Source organism: Pleurodeles waltl, chromosome 3_1, assembly GCF_031143425.1.
Source record: "Pleurodeles waltl isolate 20211129_DDA chromosome 3_1, aPleWal1.hap1.20221129, whole genome shotgun sequence".
Taxonomy (NCBI): Eukaryota; Metazoa; Chordata; class Amphibia; order Caudata; family Salamandridae; genus Pleurodeles; species Pleurodeles waltl.
Genome location: NC_090440.1, coordinates 278,316,735 through 278,335,920, shown reverse-complemented (window position 1 = coordinate 278,335,920; position 19,186 = coordinate 278,316,735). Strand labels below are relative to the sequence as shown.

General features: G+C 48.1%; 1 protein-coding gene across 1 annotated transcript in view; it reads right to left on the bottom strand.

The window, feature by feature from the left end:
- The window catches only part of ENTREP2 (endosomal transmembrane epsin interactor 2), a 1,414,698-nt gene that overhangs the window by 23,369 nt on the left and 1,372,143 nt on the right, over window positions 1-19,186 (bottom strand). Inside the window, exon 10 of the mRNA XM_069222382.1 lies at window positions 14,851-14,919. Within this exon, the coding sequence (XP_069078483.1) occupies window positions 14,851-14,919 (69 nt within the window). The remainder of the gene's footprint in view (window positions 1-14,850; window positions 14,920-19,186) is intronic.

The following is a 19,186-nucleotide window of genomic DNA, read 5'->3' as shown; positions in this document are numbered from 1 at the left end:
ACATAATACAATTTGGAATAAATATTTATGTACCAAAAAGCTCCAGAAAATTATCGTACAACCATGAAAGATATTCACAAGAAAACTAATGACATACACATCAGTGTATAACTGAAGTACCAAGTCCTGCACATCCTACGAATTCATCATGTCCGTGGGCCAAAGTCTTGAGAAATAAGGGCAAAGCCCACACAGGAGACCTGAGTCCTTTGGAGAGAACACTGCAGGGGCATCAGATGTAAAAACTACAGGCACCTCAGGGGGAAGGGAAGGGGGGGGCACCACAGCCACATGAGTCCACGACGCCAGATCCACGAGGAGCCACCATGCCCACTGTACCATCCTGGGGAGTGCAAAGCCACAGTCTCTCAATGTCTCTACAGTGGGTGGGCTGCCCACTGGACCATCCTGGGGAGTGCAAAGCCACAGTCTCTCAATGTCTCTACAGTGGGTGGGCTGCCCACTGGACCATCCTGGGGAGTGCAAAGCCACAGTCCATCAGGTGGATGACAGTCTCCACTGGTCAAGGAGGAGGCATGGTGGGCACAGTGAACCATAAACAGTGATTGAGACAGCGGTGCCCAGCGGAGCGGTGCTTGAGAAGAAGGGCCCAGCGGAGCGGTGCTTGAGATGAAGGGCCCAGCGGAGCGGTGCTTGAGACGGCGGTGCCCAGCGGAGCGGTGCATGACAGGAAGGGCCCAGCGGAGCGGTGCTTGAGACGGCGGTGCCCAGCGGAGCGGTGCATGACAGGAAGGGCCCAGTGGAGCGGTGCTTGAGATGAAGGGCCCAGCGGAGCGGTGCTTGAGACGGCGGTGCCCAGCGGAGCGGTGCATGACAGGAAGGGCCCAGCGGAGCGGTGCTTGAGATCAAGGGCCCAGCGGAGCGGTGCTTGAGACGGCGGTGCCCAGCGGAGCGGTGCATGACAGGAAGGGCCCAGCGGAGCGGTGCTTGAGATGAAGGGCCCAGCGGAGCGGTGCATGACAGGAAGGGCCCAGCGGAGCGGTGCATGACAGGAAGGGCCCAGCGGAGCGGTGCTTGAGATGAAGGGCCCAGCGGAGCGGTGCTTGAGACGGCGGTGCCCAGCGGAGCGGTGCATGATAGGAAGGGCCCAGCGGAGCGGTGCTTGAGAAGAAGGGCCCAGCGGAGCGGTGCTTGAGATGAAGGGCCCAGCGGAGCGGTGCTTGAGACGGCGGTGCCCAGCGGAGCGGTGCATGACAGGAAGGGCCCAGCGGAGCGGTGCTTGAGATGGCGGGCCCTGTTCAGCGGTGCTCTTCTGCCCCGCGGGCCCGGTTCAGCGGTGCCTATCTCCACGGCGGGGCCCTGTTCAGCGGTGTTCTTCTGCCCCGCGGGCCCTGTTCAGCGGTGCCTATCTCCACGGCGGGGCCCTGTTCAGCGGTGCTCTTCTGCCCCGCGGGCCCTGTTCAGCGATGCTCTTCTGCACCGCGGGCCCTGTTCAGCGGTGCCTATCTCCACGGCGGGGCCCTGTTCAGCGGTGCTCTTCTGCCCCGCGGGCCCTGTTCAGCGGTGCTCTTCTGCACAGCGGGCCCGGTTCAGCGGTGCTCATCCAGCAGGTCAAGGGAGCCAGACCTGGCCTGGACTCCCGTCTCACTCGCCCTCAGACCGTGACGTTTCTGGACCCTTCGGGGACGGACTCCTGGCCTCCTTAGTGTCCTCCTTCCCAGCTGGGATGTGGCATGTGGGGTCCACCTTCTCCGCGCTCCTGCTGCCATTCCGCTCCTTTAATGGGGCTCTCGGGCCCTTGCCTCCCCTAGATGGTGTGGGTGGTGAAGTGGCCGCACATTGCTCCTTGGGGGCAGCCCTGTCGGTCCTCGCACGGCGGCCCTTGTTTTTGCGGGTCCTCTTGCCGGGGGGGGGGCTGGACGTGTCCTTGCTGCTGATGGATGTGTCACTGCTGGCAAAGGGTGGGCTCCAGAGCCCATGCACAACAGTGACACCCGAAGCTGGGCTGGTGGTGGCTGCGGTGCTCTTGGGACTCTTTGAAGATGGATGGGGGAGCTCATCGGGGGGAAAGAGGTCAAGGTTAGCCAGGAAAAGTTTTTTAGGGCCAAGGTAAAAGGTAGGAGAAGTGGAGATGGAAGTGGAGGTAGAGGAGGTGGTTGTAGGAGAGTCAGGTGTGCTGTCATTGGGTGAAGGTGCTGGTGCTGTAGGCTGTCGTGAGGTGGATGGCTGTTGGGTGGGTGGCTGCCTGCGTTTGTGTGTCTTGGAAGAGGGGGTGACAGACACAGTGGGAGAGGACACAGGGGACGTGTAAATGGCAGTGGGGGTGGTGACTGCACGAGTGTGGACTGTACTGGAGGGTGAGGTGGTGATGGAAGCACTGGCTGATGTTGGGGTGCATGCAGGTGTGAGTGTAGACGTCACAGGGAGGGAGGAGGGAGACGAGGAGGAGGGGGATACAGGGGTGGCAGTGGCTGTTGGCATGTCTGCATCTGGGTGTTGCTTGGGTGAGTGTTTGTGGGATCTGTGGTGCTTGTGTTTGGATGAGCTGCTCTTGGGTGTTGAGGTGTGTGCAGGCTGGTCTGATGGTGTGGATGGGATAGGCTGAGGGACAGGAGACAGAGAAAGGCTGGAGGCAGTAAGAAGAGGGAGGCTGGAAACAGGGACAATGGCTGCCGTCAGTGCTGAGGCCAGAGCAGTGAACGCTCGTTGATGGGCAGCCTGACCCGAATGAATGCCCTCCAGGTACGCATTGCTCTGTTGCACCTCCCTTTGCACACCCTGGATGGCATTCAAAAGGGTCGTCTGCCCAACAATGAGCGTCCTTACCAGGTCAATGAGCTCTGCACTGAGGGCAGCAGGGGCAACAGGGGCAGGGGCTGAGGTGCCTGGGGCGAAGAAGACGCGCGCCTTCCTGGGCGAACCGGCACGGAGCGAAGACTGAGGGGCTGCTGGGAGGGCGGGGCTGGTGCGCTGGGTGGCGGCTGTACCTGTAGAGGCGGGGGGCACGGATGTTGCCGCCACCGCTAGGGAGCTCCCGTCCGAGGACGTGTCGCTTTCGCTGCTCTCACCAGCGGTCCCCGTCGTGGTGCTCCCCTCGCCCTCCGGATCACTGGTGCCCTCGGTGTCTGTTCCTGGGCCCACCGGGGCCTTGTGTCCTGCAGCTCCCTCGTGCTCCGATGCCAAATCTCCTCCGCCTGATGATGCTAATGCACACATGCACAAGAAGATGAAGAGAAAGGGTGGGGGGAGAAAAAAGAAGACCAGGTTGAGTGCATGCAATGTCAACACCGTTGGCGGAGAGGACAGACACAGGAGCCTAATGCACTAAGCCGCGCATTCGGGGTACACTACTCAGTACTACTGACTAGGACAACAGGCCAAGAGACGTCAAACGCGCACATGGGAGATGCAGGACCTTCAATGGCTGTACTTGTCACCCTACCGAGGTGGGGGCCGGGGGCACAGGGCCATGCCTAAAGGAGAGGACTACACTACAGAAAGCGCCCTGGCCTAATGTCACCCACAGCCCTCCTCCCCCACCCAGACGCCTCCACTGCGCAGAAAGATAGGAGAATGTGCTGATACTCACCCCCTTGTGTCTGCTGTGATGTCTTAAAGCGCCCATCCAATTCTGGGTAAGCCACCGCCAGGATCCGGGACATCAGGGGGGTCATGGTGCGACTGGCACCCCTCCTAGGTTGGGAGGCCATCCCCAGCAGTGTTTCTGCGGTCTTCCTTGTTCCGCGGCGGATGTCCTCCCACCTCTTGCGGCAGTGGGTGCCCCGTCTGTTGTGGACCCCCAAGTTCCGAACTTCCTTGGCGATGGCACGCCAAATCTCGATCTTCTGATGGGCGCTGACCTATTTGACATGAACAGGGTGGAAAGGAGGAATTCATCAATGACCTGCATGTTAGATGTGATTGGCCCCCCCCACCAACTTTGCCATATGGCACATGCTCTCATGTGTCGGGCGTTGCACTCCTCATTCGCCCCCCACCCCACCAACTTACATCCACCCCAATCCACACAGGCATAGCCCATTCCATGTGCACCCGGTGTACTCACTTGTTGGTCTGGAGGACCGTAGAGTACCGCATACTGGGGGAGGACCCCATCCACGAGCTTCTCCAACTCTTCAGACGTGAAGGCAGGGGCTCTTTCCCCAGTCGCAGCAGCCATTGTATCTTCCAGACCGAGGTCACAGCAGCACTTGCAGTATAGGTCCTCTCCTGTGGATGATCAGGTCTCAAGTGATTAAGCAGATAGAAAATGGCGGTCACCCCGCGGCGGTGCGTACCGCGGCGGTGCGTACCGCGACCGCCGGCGCACTTCGTCATTGGCTCCTGAAACCCATAGGCTTCAATGTTAACCAATGCGGCTTTGCGCCGCGGTCTTCGACCGCCTACCGCCACGGTGTGCCCCGCCAGCGCATTGACCTCACATCCCATTGTCCCACTTCACAGGTCAGGCAGCCGCCATTTCAAGGGCCTACATGGCTTAATTTTGAATGCGACACACAGGCCTAGGCCTTGCATTGCCACACATACACGCCTTTCAACCCATTGCCATTCTTTAACTGTGCAAGCTGTCTGTACGTACCTGTGGTTTGGCTGACTCTGTGCTCCATGTTGTCCTTCCTAGGCACCGTCCGCTGGGACTTGCGATGAGAAGGAGGAATCCTCGCGTGTACCGACCGCTGGTGGACCTGTCGACAATGGAAGAACGCCACATCATACTACGATACCGACTTGACCGAGCCACTATCCATGAACTGTGTGCCCAGCTGGAGCCAGCCCTGATGTCCCCCATCCGCCAACCCACAGGGATTCCCCCTCTGGTGCAGGTTTTGTCAGTCCTCCATTTTTTGGCAAGTGGGTCATTCCAGACCACAGTGGCCATGTCATCTGGAATGTCTCAGCCTATGTTTTCAAAGATTTTGAGTAGAGTGTTGTCTGCCCTGATGAAACTCATGCGGAGCTACATCATTTTCCCAGAGGAGGGTGACTTGCCTACAGTGAAGGGTGATTTCTATGCCCTTGGACATATCCCCAACATCATTGGTGCCATTGATGGGACCCATGTGGCTTTGGTACCCCCAAAAGACGATGAGCAGGTGTACCGAAACAGAAAAAGTTATCATTCGATGAATGTCCAGGTGGTCTGTTTGGCTGACCAGTACATCTCCCATGTAAATGCCAAGTTCCCAGGGTCAGTGCATGACGCGTATGTGATGCGAAATAGCAGCATCCCCTATGTGATGGAGCAGCTACAGAGACAACGTGTGTGGCTAATAGGTGACTCTGGTTACCCCAACCTGCCTTGGCTACTGACCCCAGTAAGGAATCCCCGGACCAGGGCAGAGGAACGGTACAATGAGGCCCATGGGCGAACTAGGAGGATCATCGAAAGGACCTTTGGCCTCCTGAAGGCCAGGTTTAGGTGCCTGCATATGACTGGGGGATCCCTGATGTACTCACCAAAGAAGGTGTGCCACATCATCGTGGCCTGCTGTATGCTTCACAATCTGGCATTGCGACGTCAGGTCCCTTTCCTGCAGGAGGATGATGCAGATGGTGGTGTTGAAGTAGCTGTGGAGCCTGCGGAGAGTGAAGAGGAGGAAGACTCAGAGGACGACACAGACAACAGGGACAGAGTAATAGCACAGTATTTCCAGTAGCACACAGGTAATGATCACCCATGCCATTTTACATTTCCTGAAAGCCTCCTGCATCTCAACTTTGTCGGTTTCCCCCCAGACCTATGGACATGATGTTTGAATTTCCCTTCCCTTTTCTGTGCTGTATGAGCCACTGCGTGACCTCGGCTTGGTTGGCCCATGGACTAATGCTAAGTTACCTCGGTATGTGTAATTCACAATGTTCACAATACGTAATTGATATGTAATGTGTCATACATTTGTAAATAAGACAGCCAGAGTCCTGATTGATTTCAGTGCAATGTGTGATTTATTATTAGTGCATAGATATTGGTACATGATGGTGAAACAGTGATGGGTGGGGGTGGAGTAATGTCCATGGCGGAGTCCAGTTCTCAGTCTCACAGGTGCATTGTCCATACGCCTGTGGCAGGATGGAGCAGGGGCAGTTCAAGGTTTGACAGGGTGGCCATGTGGGACAGTGGGAGGACTTCAGGGGGTATGTGATGCTGGCGGGGGAGTTGATATCCTACTCTGTCGTTTTTTTATTATCTCAGGCTCCTTTTGCGGGGCGGTTTTTGTTCAGCAGGAGGTGGGGTTCTGGGGGGCTGTCGTTGTGGTGGGGCCTCCTGTCCACTAGCGCCGGTGGAGGTGGTAGGCTGTTCCTGTTCCTGGCTAGTGACAGGGGCCCGGTGTGATGCCACATGGTCCCGAAACGTGTCCTCTATGCGGTTCAGGGCCTGGACTATGCTCCCCATAGCGGTTGAGATGTTGGTTAGTTGGTCGCTGAACCCCATGTAGCGTTGCTCCTGCTGTGCATGGATCTCCTGGAACCTGGCCAGTACCGTTGCCATCGTCTCTTGTGAGTGGTGGTAGGCAGCCATGATGGTGGTGAGGGCCTCTTGGAGAGTGGGTTCCCTGGGCCTCTCCTTCCCCCCCTGTCGCACAGCAGCCCTCCGAGTTGCCCTGTTTCCCTGGGCCTCTGTCCCCTGGACGGTGTGCCCACTCCCACTGCCCCCAGGTCCCTGTTGTTGTTGGGTTGGTGGGTTACCCTGGGGGCCCTGTAGTGGTAGACACACCGCTGCTTGACCTGTCCTAGAGACAGAGGCATGGGCCCGCTGGGTGGGAGCTGTGCGGTTGTTCCCAGAGGGGGTTGGGTCTGCAGTGGCCTGTGTCTGGGTGAGGGGAACCGACTGCCCAGAGGTCCCCGATGGTCCGGGCTGGTCGTCAGGTTCCAGGTCGACAGAGCTGCTGTCATCACTAGTGGCCTGTTCCGGGGGTGGGATGGACATTTCTGGTCCCTCCTGACCGGTGTGTTGTCGTTCGGGTCCTGCATGGGGTAAGAGGGTATGGTTATTGTTTCTGTGTGTGCATTAGCTTGCGTTTTATAGGTGCCCTTGTCCCCCAGTGCTGGCATTCCCTTGGGGGAGATGTTGTGAGGGTGTTTTGTGGGGGGGGTGATGGGTATGTGCAGTGGTCATGCTTAGGTGATGGGTGTCCATAGTTTGGGGGTGGCATGCAGGGGTTGGTGTTGGGTGGGTTGTGCTGGGGAGACATTCTCAGGGAGGATGTGTGCTGGGGGGTTGGGGGTGAGGGTGGGGGTTAGCATGCTGGGGGTGGGGTGAAGTGGTTGGCCTTGTACTTACCAGAGTCCATTCCTCCGTGTACTCCAGCGAGGCCATCAGGATGCAGGATGTTGAGTACCTCCTGCTCCCATGTTGTGAATTCGGGTGGAGTGGGTGGGGGTCCCCCGCCAGTCTTCTGCACTGCGATGTTGTGTCGCGAGACCATCGAGCGCACCTTCCCCCGTAGGTCGTTCCATCGTTTGCGGATGTCCTCTCTATTTCTGGGATGCTGTCCCACCGCGTTGACCCTGTCCACGATCCGCTGCCAGAGCTCCGCCTTCCTCGCTATGGTGGTGTGCTGGACCTGTGAGCCGAAGAGCTGGGGTTCCACTCTTATGATCTCCTCCACCATGACCCGGAGTTCTTGGTCCGAAAAGCGTGGGTGCCTTTGTGGTGCCATGGGGTGGGGTGTATGAGGTGTGGGGTGGTGTATGTGATGATGTGTGTGTTGGTGTGTGGTGCTTTGTGCTTCTATGTGGTGTGTGTGATGTTGCGGTGTGCCTCTGTGTGTCTGGCTATCTATTCTCTGATGTGTGTCTCTCTCGCCTTCGTCTCTGGTTTTTGTTGGTAGGGGTTTGTGGGTGATGTGGGTGTGTGTTTTATATGGTATTGGATGTGTGGGAGTGGTGTGTGTATGTGTTTCAGGTGTGTGCCTTTCAAATTGTCCAATGTGGTAGGGGTTTGTAAAGGTGTGTGTATTTTGACCTGGGTGGGTCTACCGCCAATGGAATACCGCGGTTGAATGACCGCCGCGTGGATTTGCGGGTCATAATGGGATGGGCTTATTTCTGTTGGCGTGGCGGTGGAGGTTTGGTCTTCTCCAGTTTACCGCTGGCCGCTGATGTGGCGGACTGCAGTGGAGGGCGGATTTTCGGAGGTTTTGCAGTTGTGGGTCAGAATGTCCGTGGCGGCTGACCCCGGCCGCGGCGGTATTGTGGCGGCCTTGTGACCGGCGGTAAGCGGCTTTTACCGCCGAGGTCAGAATGACCCCCAAAATCTCTATTTTGTGGCTGTCTATGAGGAATGAACAAAGTCCAACTAAAAAGTACACCCAGTCATATGACCCAGGCAGCATGCATCAAATAGGTTAGGAAACTCCCAACTTTCTAAGAGTGGTATTTTCAAAAATGTGGCTTAAAATACAAGTTTACCATTAAAGAAGACTTTACATTTTTTCATACACCAAACATGAACTTCCTGCCTGCACCAATCAAAATTTAGCACTTATTAAATGCAATAAAGCAACCCAATGTTATCCTATGGGAGAGGTAGCCCTCAAAGCACTGAAAAACAAATTTGTGAGTTTTTCACTACCAGGACATGCAAAACATAAAAGTAAATTTCCAACCTTTTAATTACACAGCACCATGCACCATGGGCTACACAGTGCTTCAGTTGTAAATAAAAACCTTCCAGTGCCCAAAGCCTGTGTCTTAAACATCCGGCTGCTGTAATTAAATGTGTGAACACGGAAAACTGAGGCAGCGTGATCCTAAAGCCATCTCGGGCCTCTTCAATCCATTTAAAGCCACTCCCTGCCCCTTCAGCTCACTCTTGCAGCTTTCTGCTTTCTCCCATAAGTGTGACAGGGCCACTGGTAGCATTTAATTTACAGACCCTGGGTATCTGATTTACTACTTTATCAGAGCGTAAAAGTGAATTAAGTATACAATCAGGTGTAAGCCAATTTTACCATATTTTAGAGAGTGAGCACAAGTACTTTAGCAGTGGTAAAGTGCACAGAGTCCTAAGGCCAGCAAAAACGAATTCTGAAAAATTGGAGGGCGAAAGGCAAATATTTTGGGGGAAGGCCACACTAAGGCCTACACAGTTCATACATCCCTTTAATCTTGTGAATTCAACTTCCTGGTATGTGAAGAGGAACTTGGCAACTATGATGGTGATGACATTCCACCTCCTTTAGAACTGAATCTAAAGGAATTCCACCTCTGTAATGTGATCACTGTCTTCTGCTTTAGCTTCTACTTCATACTTGAGCTTAAAATGTAGGAATGGTATGCCTCTGGCCCTCTGTACTGAATCCAGTCAGGCTGTAACATTCTTACAGCGTCCTCTAAACATATTTTGAGTTTTCTTCTTTTGGACCCCCTGAATTGTCTTGACAATGTAGAGCAATTTACCAAGGGCCTGACTTACAAAGATGTGGTGCAGAGCAACGCTGCAAGAGAAATTGCAGCCCTCTGCCATATGGAGGGTGCGGGGATGTGACGTATCTACTAATATATGGTGCATTCCTGCTCTCTCCCTAAGCTGGTGCACACAGTGCAGCCTAGCACTAATGCATGCATAATCCTGCAAGGGTGCTGTCATTGCAGGCAGGATTGTTTTTTGTGCAGGAATGGACATAGCCACAGAATGCATAACACTTCAAAAGAGAAAAATGAGGAGAAATAAAGTTTTTTCTCTTCTTTGCATCTCCCCTGAGAAGGCATAGCTTTTTGTTATTCTGAGGCTTACTAATGGTAATAAATCTGGGAGTGTGCCAAAATACATGGGTGGATGCGTGGGAATGCACCTATGAAACACATTCCCAAGGCAGAGTAATACAAGGTAGCGACACACTCTACGCTGTGTTACTCCAGATTTACCATGCCATGCAGAGCTGCACAAGGTGACTCTGTTTGGCATTTTAAATCTCACTTAAGGCGTACGTTGCTCTTGTGTCACCACAACAACAACTATATCCTTTTGTATATCTGGCCCTAGGTATGTTCCCTCTTGAAGGAATACTATCACTACAAACACCTGCAAGTAAATATTGTTGTTGCATTTTTTTCTTGATACTTTCCCACAAATTAATGACTCAGTATAGTCCTGATGTCATCACTGACTTACTGTGACACACGTTAGCAACGCAAGGGGAAACTGTTTGGTAAATTACTCCCAAGTACAACACAGACATGAGCAAAGAAAGAACCAGCTTTCTTAACCCATGTACTACCTTCAGTAGCTGTTCGGTTTCACCAACAAGGAATGGCCTCTCTACACAACTAAGGGTCTAATTCTGAGTTTGGCGGTCCAACCTCCAGATTACGATCCTGGGGGTCGGATCACCGGGGACCGCCGCCTTCACCAGGATCATGGATCCCAATAAGTCAGGGGTGGTCAAGGTTGTGGTCAGCCACGGAGGCACCTCCGTGCTTATCATGACTTTAGTTTCTGACAGCCTTTCAAGCCTGGCGGAAAGCCAGTGCTGAGGGCTACGAGGGGGTTCCTGCACTGCCATGACCATGTTGTGGGCAGTGCAGAGGACCCCCCTGCCAGCACCCTATGAATCCGTACTGTTTGCTCTGCAGACAGTGCGCATTAGGATGGTGCTGGTGTGCAGTGGCATTGGCCTCGGCTCCGTAAGGGAGCTGAGGCCAAAGCCGCTGCACTGTTTCCACTGGGTTGACCAGCGGAAACAACATAATATATATATATATTTATTGTAACAATACATTTTGTTTAATGGTAACATTTTTAAATAACTCTAATTTAATGCAATTTAAAAATAAATGTAACTTTATTTTAAAAATAAATTAATTTTTAATAAACTCTATGCTTAACAATTTGTATTGTTAACATGCAGTAGGTAAACACAAACATTTACCAAATACATTTCATTAACTTAATATTTTTAAATGTGTTAGTTAATTCAAAATTAAGTTAATAGTGCTGTAGTATTTTTATTCTGCATTTAACCCAAATATAACAAATTAATTACACATTTTAGATTTCACTATAGTTAGCTATAGGGTGAGCTCCACCTCAATGGCAGAAATCTCTGTGGAAAAGTACAGGGAAAAGTAAATAAAAAGTTTAATTAACTTGAAAAAAATAGTATATATATTTGTATGTTAAATATTAATGTAAACTAATATATCTGTTTTAAAACAAAATTAACACAAACACTACAGCATTGCTATGGATTAAATAGCTAACAAATTTAATTGTATTAAATTAAATATAAATTATTTATAAGTTTCAATTTATACAAACTCCCACCTAAAGTAAAGTAAGAAAAAACATTTTTATAACATATTAATAGTTATTACAAGTAATGTAGAGCATTAAAAAAGATTACTCAAACATTTTACAACTAAACAATTATTATTTTCATGTTTACTTTTTTAACATTACATTACATATATATATATTTTAAATAGTTTTATTAATTTAATATAATTTATTATTATTTTCTATGGATTTTTAAGTCCCTACTGCTATTGATTTGTAAGACAGGAGTTTGCAGTACCAGTGGTTGGCAATGTGTGGTGCTGGACTTACAGTATTTCAGAGCTGCAGTACCTTTACTCATTTGTTGGTCTTTTTTGGCTCTAGTAACTTTAAAAGTTCAGTTTAGGAATAGCAATAGGTTTACTCTTTTGTGGGTGTGTGTATGCCTTTTCCCTAACCCTCCTTAATACTCAACACTTCCTTACTCTCCCCTAAACCCAATCTACTTTTCAGTAAAGTATGCCCATTTTTCAATCAGTGCCCCTGGTTTCTCCCACATTTACTCCTAAGCAACTTACAAAAGTGAGGATATCCTTATAGAAATGACAGGAGAGGTCGATATTTACATCTGAATTTATAAACATCATTTATTAATACTACTACTGTAGTATTACTAGACATACTACAAATTGCAGTTTGTGAATAGGTCCCCTGGAATTTGCTTGTCTAAAAGTCAACCTTTTTCGTACACTAAAGTTAGATTGGACATTCGGAACATTTAGCAGACCTGGATCTGATTGCTGAAATAAGAAGAGGAAGGCAATTCTCATGTGTCAACCAACTGTAAACCGTAACCCTGCAACAAATTTGGTACTCTGCCTTCTGCTTTGCTCTGCCCTCTTTTAAAAAAAAAAAAACAGCAAGTGATGGGCAAAATGCTTTACTTAATCTCAGTGACTGGTATTTGTTCCGTCACATTAATGTGCATCATTTGCTGCTCATCATGCCACTAAAGACAGGGACCAGCCATATGCAGTCACTCTTGGTCCTGCTCCAATGGGGAAATTCTATCCCAAACTGCCAAGCCACAGGTCTCCTCCAGATGGGAACACAAGTAACCCCAGACTGGTTTGGGTCTATCTAGGCCTCTGTTGTGTTTTCCAGTGGGAAAGTAGCGACAGCATTGTTGTTGGATCATAATTGAGCCAGCGGCAATGCTGCCGCACGCAGAGGCACCAGCACCCTCGAAATGCACACTGTCTGCACAGCAGACAGTGCACATTTCGAGGGTGGTGGTAGGGGGACCCCTGCACAGACTATGCCACTGACATGGGTAGTGCGGAGGCCACCCTGTGGCCCCCTCTACCTATGGTACCTCCATGAAAAGGATGGCAGAGAACAAGGCTGTAATCAGCAGGGCAGTGCAGCGTTCAGCGCAGCTCTGGCTGATTACAATCTGCACGTGCTGTCAGCCTGTGGGATTGAAGATCCTGGTGGGGACAGCAGTAGGTTGGTGGGTCTGCCAGCCAACCTTGTAATGTGGTGGTCGGATCACCGCAACCACAGCGGTCTGACCTCCACTGTGGCATTGGCAGTCCTCTGACCGCCAATGTCGTAATCGGGCCCATAATGATGGGAGGAATATTTAAATTAATCTCTGCCACTGTTGATCACTCGGGCCAAAAACATGTCCATCATGCATACAGCAGTAGACCAAAGTACATTGATGATTGTGTGACTTGGAAGTTGTGAGTCCAAAGGGATACAGAAAGGTTACAGACTGCAGTAACAATTCTGAATGTTGAAGGCATGGATGTGTGATATGCTTTATGCATGGCACTGTATAGAAGAAGCAAGAGACTTGTATGTCCGGATTCCAGTCCCTTAGTATAAGTAATATTCAAAAAATCTTTCATTGTTGATTTCCTTGATCACTGATCAGTAAAACATACCCTGAAATGAAACTATATAAGCAGGATACAATTAAGAGAAATATTACCTTGTTTTTAAAAATTGCTTAGTATGTTCAGTTTAATGGTACTCAATATCAATTTTAATCATTGAAAATTTGTGTTGCATCTGGTAACACTTGAAAGAGATGTTAGCAAAGAGAACTAAACTTACTGATGCATTTTGACAGCTACGGGAAGTGCCTGCTGTGATATGGAGCCAATCTGAGGTCTATTTTACTACCATCACTTGACTGAAGTGTTTTTTTAAATTCTTGCAATATCTACACAGTTTGTACCAACAAGCTGTTTTCGGAAAGTGAATCATTGCCCATCCTGAAAATAACAAACTTGCCACCTGGAGAGAAAGAAACTGTTTAAATAACCAAAGAGGTAACCTAAATTAAGAAGCCACACAGTCTGACCTTGTGCCAAACATAAGCCACAGAGGGGCATGTTTAGTCACTGAGAGCTTTCTCAACCTTGTGTTTTTATCATCACAATAACCCAACATGCAGATTCATCCTCTTGGTGCTCTTGGAAGATGAAGCATTGGTACTTATTCCACTGGTGAAATTTTTGCTCCAGTTCAAAGGAAAGTTTGTTCATCAGGAGTAGCCCACCATCAATGTCTGACAAATGTACTTTTGAGTTTTAGAACTTTATTCAACTTCCCACTACAAAATCGTACAGAGGAACTGAAGGGGTAATATTTAGAAATAAATTGAGAGTAACATATGGTTTCACCTTTGCAGATGTTCTGTACTCACTTTTTATTATGAAGGCAGTAACTGTTATGGCATGTTTGCACATTTGTTTGCAGTGAGGTAACAATAGTGTTTTGTTGGTGATTTTGGGGAAAGGAATTACTTTAAAATAATGAAGGTTTATCATTTCATTAATGTGTTAAACCCAGATCAAACAAATACATTTTACTATAAGACTAAACAGGTGTGTAACAGGTAAAATGAGTGGTAATCAGGTGACTATAAACGTTTTCCATTTGTGCAGCAGTTAATGGGATATATGTAATAGCTTCAACCATCATCACTGAGACATACAAATAGTTCAACATTGAAACAAGCATTAGTTCTAGTCCATCACTGAGACCTTCCATAACTTTGACTCTCTATCAATGACATTAAAATGCCTCGATGTTGCCAATAACTCCCATTACAGGCTCTCCTGGAATTATGGGGCACTCATAATTAGGACATTGGTATTAATTGATCAGTTTACATACCATTTTTCTGTTTAAGGTAGGCACCCCTCAACTCACCTGTGGTTTGATTAACGTTGTTACTGCAAATTTCATGAAGCAATTTTAAAGACAATGCTACAATTTTGTAAATAAAACTTGATAATTATACTAGTCTGTAGACTTTGAGGACAGCCTTTTAATTCTGATGGGTCAATAACACATCTTACTGGCCCCATTAGAATTAAGAGGTGCTCAGTACACCCTTGGGTCTGTTTGTTTTCACACAGAGATGTTGGCTGCTGAAAACTGCTGAAATTTCAATGTGACAACCATGGAGATACGGGGTACTACAGGCAAATCAGATCCACAATGGCCAATTACCCTAGTAAGTCCTCATTTCCAAAGGGACCCTCAAGATCCCACTTGTAATCTCCCACGAATCTGATAGACGCAATTCAATACTTCCTTAGTTGTACACGTCAGATCAAGGACCTCACCTGTCTGTAATGCAGCTTGACAAGCGTCCGGATGCTCACTACATGTTGAGGCACAGGTGCAAGTACCACCTTGAAAATAAAAACAGAAATCTTGTTATTCATGTTATAACAAAGGTGTCCAAAAATACAATTTTTCACATTAATATTAGAAAATGTCCATTAGATTTATATTGTTCTATGAATTATCCTTTTCGTGGTATTTCCTGATTAGACTTGTGCATTTATTAAATCTCTTCTCTGCATCCTTTCCTTTATGGAAAAAAGTATTTGTTGATTTTCTCCTAATTATGCAAGGCTTCCATCCCTTTAATTAATACAGTTGCTAGATGTGGTATCTCGTCTTAGCATTATAGATATGCACACTGAGGCATCATGTATGATTTTATTATGGCATGTTTTCACCTGAGATGTTAAGGAGATTCTTAGTGGAGTATGAAAGGGACTAGATGCTGGCATGGGCAGTGCAGGGGTACCCCTGTCTAGCACCATCGCAATCTTCTCTGTCTCCTGTACAGACAGTGAACATTGCTAGGGAGCTGGTGCACCCTGCGGGCAACAGCATTTTCGCTTGTTTGATTACGAGCTGGAGACAATGCTATAGCATGTTTCCCACTGTGCCGGCGGGCGGAAGCTAAGGTTTCCGCCTGCCGGCTTAGTGGGAAACGCTTAATAGGTCCGGCAGGGTGGTCACCAATATGGCGGCGAACACCCTGTTGGGAGTTTGGCAGAGGGCCATAATTTTCTGTTTCTTTTCAAGCGTAGAGAACGAGTGGCCCTGGGAGCACATGCTGATAGGTCCAGTCCTGGCTTCTAGTCCTTTCTGTTTTGCAACTTTTTGATTTCCAGCCTGAGAACACCATGACTTTGCATTTTATTATGGCTCACAGAGATAGCAATTTTTATGGCTATGTAGGGTAGTGTGTTGTGTGTGAATGCCTTATAAATGCCATTATCTTTTGAAGATGATGTGGTCCTGCAGGTTCAGGCAATTTTGTCAGGGGGGCTTGTTGTGAGATACTGGGTCATTAATTTGGGAGAGGGATTCACTACCATCATAATAACAAAGCTCACAACGTACGTATCTAAAATCCCTGAGTAACCTCTGTTTACTACGGCACACACAGCAGGCAATTCCCCAGAGAAATAAATGTTAAATTCAAGGAATACCAAACAACAAACAAATAAAATGCCCAGACCAATTTAGAATCAGGAAAATGTTAAGAAGCAAAAGAACACAACGATGATTAAAATTGGATAATGCAAATAGAAGCAACAGATTTGTAAAGTTTTATTTTAAAAAGCCACGCCAACTGGAAGTCAGGGTTCACAATTGACAGCTAGCATGGCACAGTTTCCGATTAACTGCAATGGAATAGGGTTTGAGTAGCCCAAGCGGCTCACATAGGATAAAGTTTTTACTTTGAGAATTAGATTTTGTTCCGTTACCAAAGTCCTCAAGTATGACAAGGTAGGATGCTAAAGCCTGCAAGGTTCCCTTAAAGTCAAATGCATTGTTGTCAAGCTCCTGAATGAGTCTTCTGTTTTGGTACCAAAAGCAGCAAACGGAACAAGCTGTGTCCAACTGCCAAGGTCACTTCGCCACCATAATAGATACACTACCCCTTTCCAGTCCCAAGTTTTATCTTCAAACTTAGTCACTTTTTTGCTTCTTGAATTTCCCCTGCAGGGCAAGGCTGGATGCTGTGGCCAAACAGGACTCAATGAAATTAGACACAATGAGGTCCTGATGAAGACTTTTGCTTTGTTGCAAAAGATTTGAGCGGGATTAAAAAGAATATCCTGTCCACCGTGGGGAACTTTCAACATACTGTTCCAGTTCTCTTGAGGTTGAGAAAATTAAAGTCCCACCACATTCCTGCTGCTGGAAAAGTGTTTCTTTGTCTCTGCCACAGTCTTCAAATCCACACCCAAGTCTTCTCAGCACCAGATCTCTTAACAGTCAGTGCTCTCTCAAAGTCCAGTCTAAAAGGAAGCCAGCCACCTGACCTTGTGTGAGTAGCTTCAGTCCCTGGGTGCCAGCAGTAGCCACCGGTCTTTGGGTTTTCTTTTCGACATCAGCCACAGAGGGTTTTCTTCCTTCTTGATGTTTCTTAACAGGACAAGTAGTGTCTTGAGAATGTAGCAGTGAGGTGAATTTCTTATCCTGTGAACTTGCAAGTAATTCCCTAAACTCAGTACTGGCAACTTTCCAACCAAAAGCAAACTCCTTTTTCAACACTTCCTTTTCAGTCTCCTGCAAATTTATCCAGAATCTCATATCCAAGATGGTTGTAGCCTTCCACCATCTGCAGAATCCTTGTCCTCTTTTCTCTTCATGCTTCGAGTTATTAGATTGCACTAATCTTGTCTTTATGAATCAACAGGAGCAATGTCCCTTGCTCTCTCTCACTACTTCCACCAATGATCAGGGAAAAGCAAATGGGAAAAGAGAGAAAACAGTGCAACAAAACTCCAGCAATTCTGCCCCTTCACTCGGCTGGTGTATGAGGTTTATATAATGCAGTAAATCCCTACAAGGCATAGGAGATATCTTAAGTGTCTTATTAAGACTACAAAACATATCTTGAGTTGTATATTGATATACCTGATCACTATCTTGTGTAATCAACATTTTGTACTTTCTACGCACACACAATAAATATCTCACTATAACTGTTCCATGTGCTTTGGATAACTACCTCAAGTGTCATCACACCAAACTCTCTTGAAAAAGATGAACAACATGACGTGTTAAATCTGGAAGGATAACCGATACTGTTAATGTCCTGCTGTACTCCAATCTTAGCAATGTTATATGTTTACTAAAACTCTTATATCTTATACAAGACATTGTAAAAGTATATGCAATGATCCACTTTAGCAGTCTTCCTTGTTTCTTGACAAGGGAGTTTAGGAGAATTTAAGCCCAGGCTTCTTAGGACATATTAACGTTCAAAAGAATAGTTCAAAATGTGTTTTCATCAACATTGTAGGATATTTATCTGTGATGCAATAGCCCACACAAACAATACTAGAAGAAACAACAGGGCTGTGCAAGGGAAATCTGGAAAAACCTGCCCAGTCTTCTCAGGACATAGTAATGTTCAAGAAAATAGTTCAAAGTTTGTTTTCATCAACATTTTAGGATATTTCTCTGTGATGCAATAGCCCACACAAACAATACTAGAAGAAACAACAGGGCTCTGCAAGGGAAATCTGGAATAATCATAGATGTTCACCATCTTTCTAGAAATACGTAAGTGTTGGTGGCCTTCTGGATATTGTAGCTCACTGGAAAAAGTGCTGCCACATGTGTATCTTCCACATGTATGCAGCATCAGTCTAGAAAGTGCAAGCACTTCACAATAACCAATAGCTTTTGCTGATGGACACCCAGCATGAGCAGACATAAAGTACCACATACAAGTGGACTGGCCACACAAAGCAGTAAGCCAAACCCCAATCCCTGCTACCTGACAAAAGCTCTAAACATGTTTGGTTTCAGTTTATGTGATCCCCCTATTAGGGATCTCTATATAGCTATTGATGTTGCCATTTTTTAAAAATTCATTTCTGAGCACATTCCAGGTGAGTAATCCCTGCTACATGGTTACTGTTGACCCCTCTGTCTGCGATGTTACCATGGCCTGATTGAAGCGTTATTACAATCATTGGGTGCACTAATTTGACATTTCTAGTATGAGGAAAGTGCGCATACATTGTGGCACTAAGTGGCAGTTTCACAGCGCACAGAGCCATAATACCAGCAAAAAATATGGGTGGTCATTACAACCCTGGCAGACAGTGTTAAAGCGGCGGTAAGACCGCCAACAGGCCGGCGGTAAAACATTTGCAATTACGACCGTGGCGGAAACCGCCAACAAAGACAGCCACTTTAACACTCCGACCGCCATGGCAATACAAACAAACAGTGCGGCGGTCACCGCCAACAGACAGGCGGGAGACAATGTACCGCCCACACTATTATGACAGGCCAATCCGCCACCTTTTCCGGGGCGGATTCACCGCGGATAAAAACACGGCGGACACAGGAATTTCGAAGGGAAAACGCTCACCTCTACACACTCCACGAGGAACGAGGACACCATGGAACCGGAACTCCAAATCCTACCTGCGATAGTCTTCCTGCTCCTCTACCAGGAGCACGAACGCTGGCGGCGAAGACCACGGTGAGTACTGCACCTACGACACAGGGGAGGGGTGAGGCAAAAAACAGGGACACACACACGCAACACCCCCACCCCCACCCACACCCACCACAACACACACACACTAATACATCATGATTCAATATAGTTACACCCCCCAACCCCCT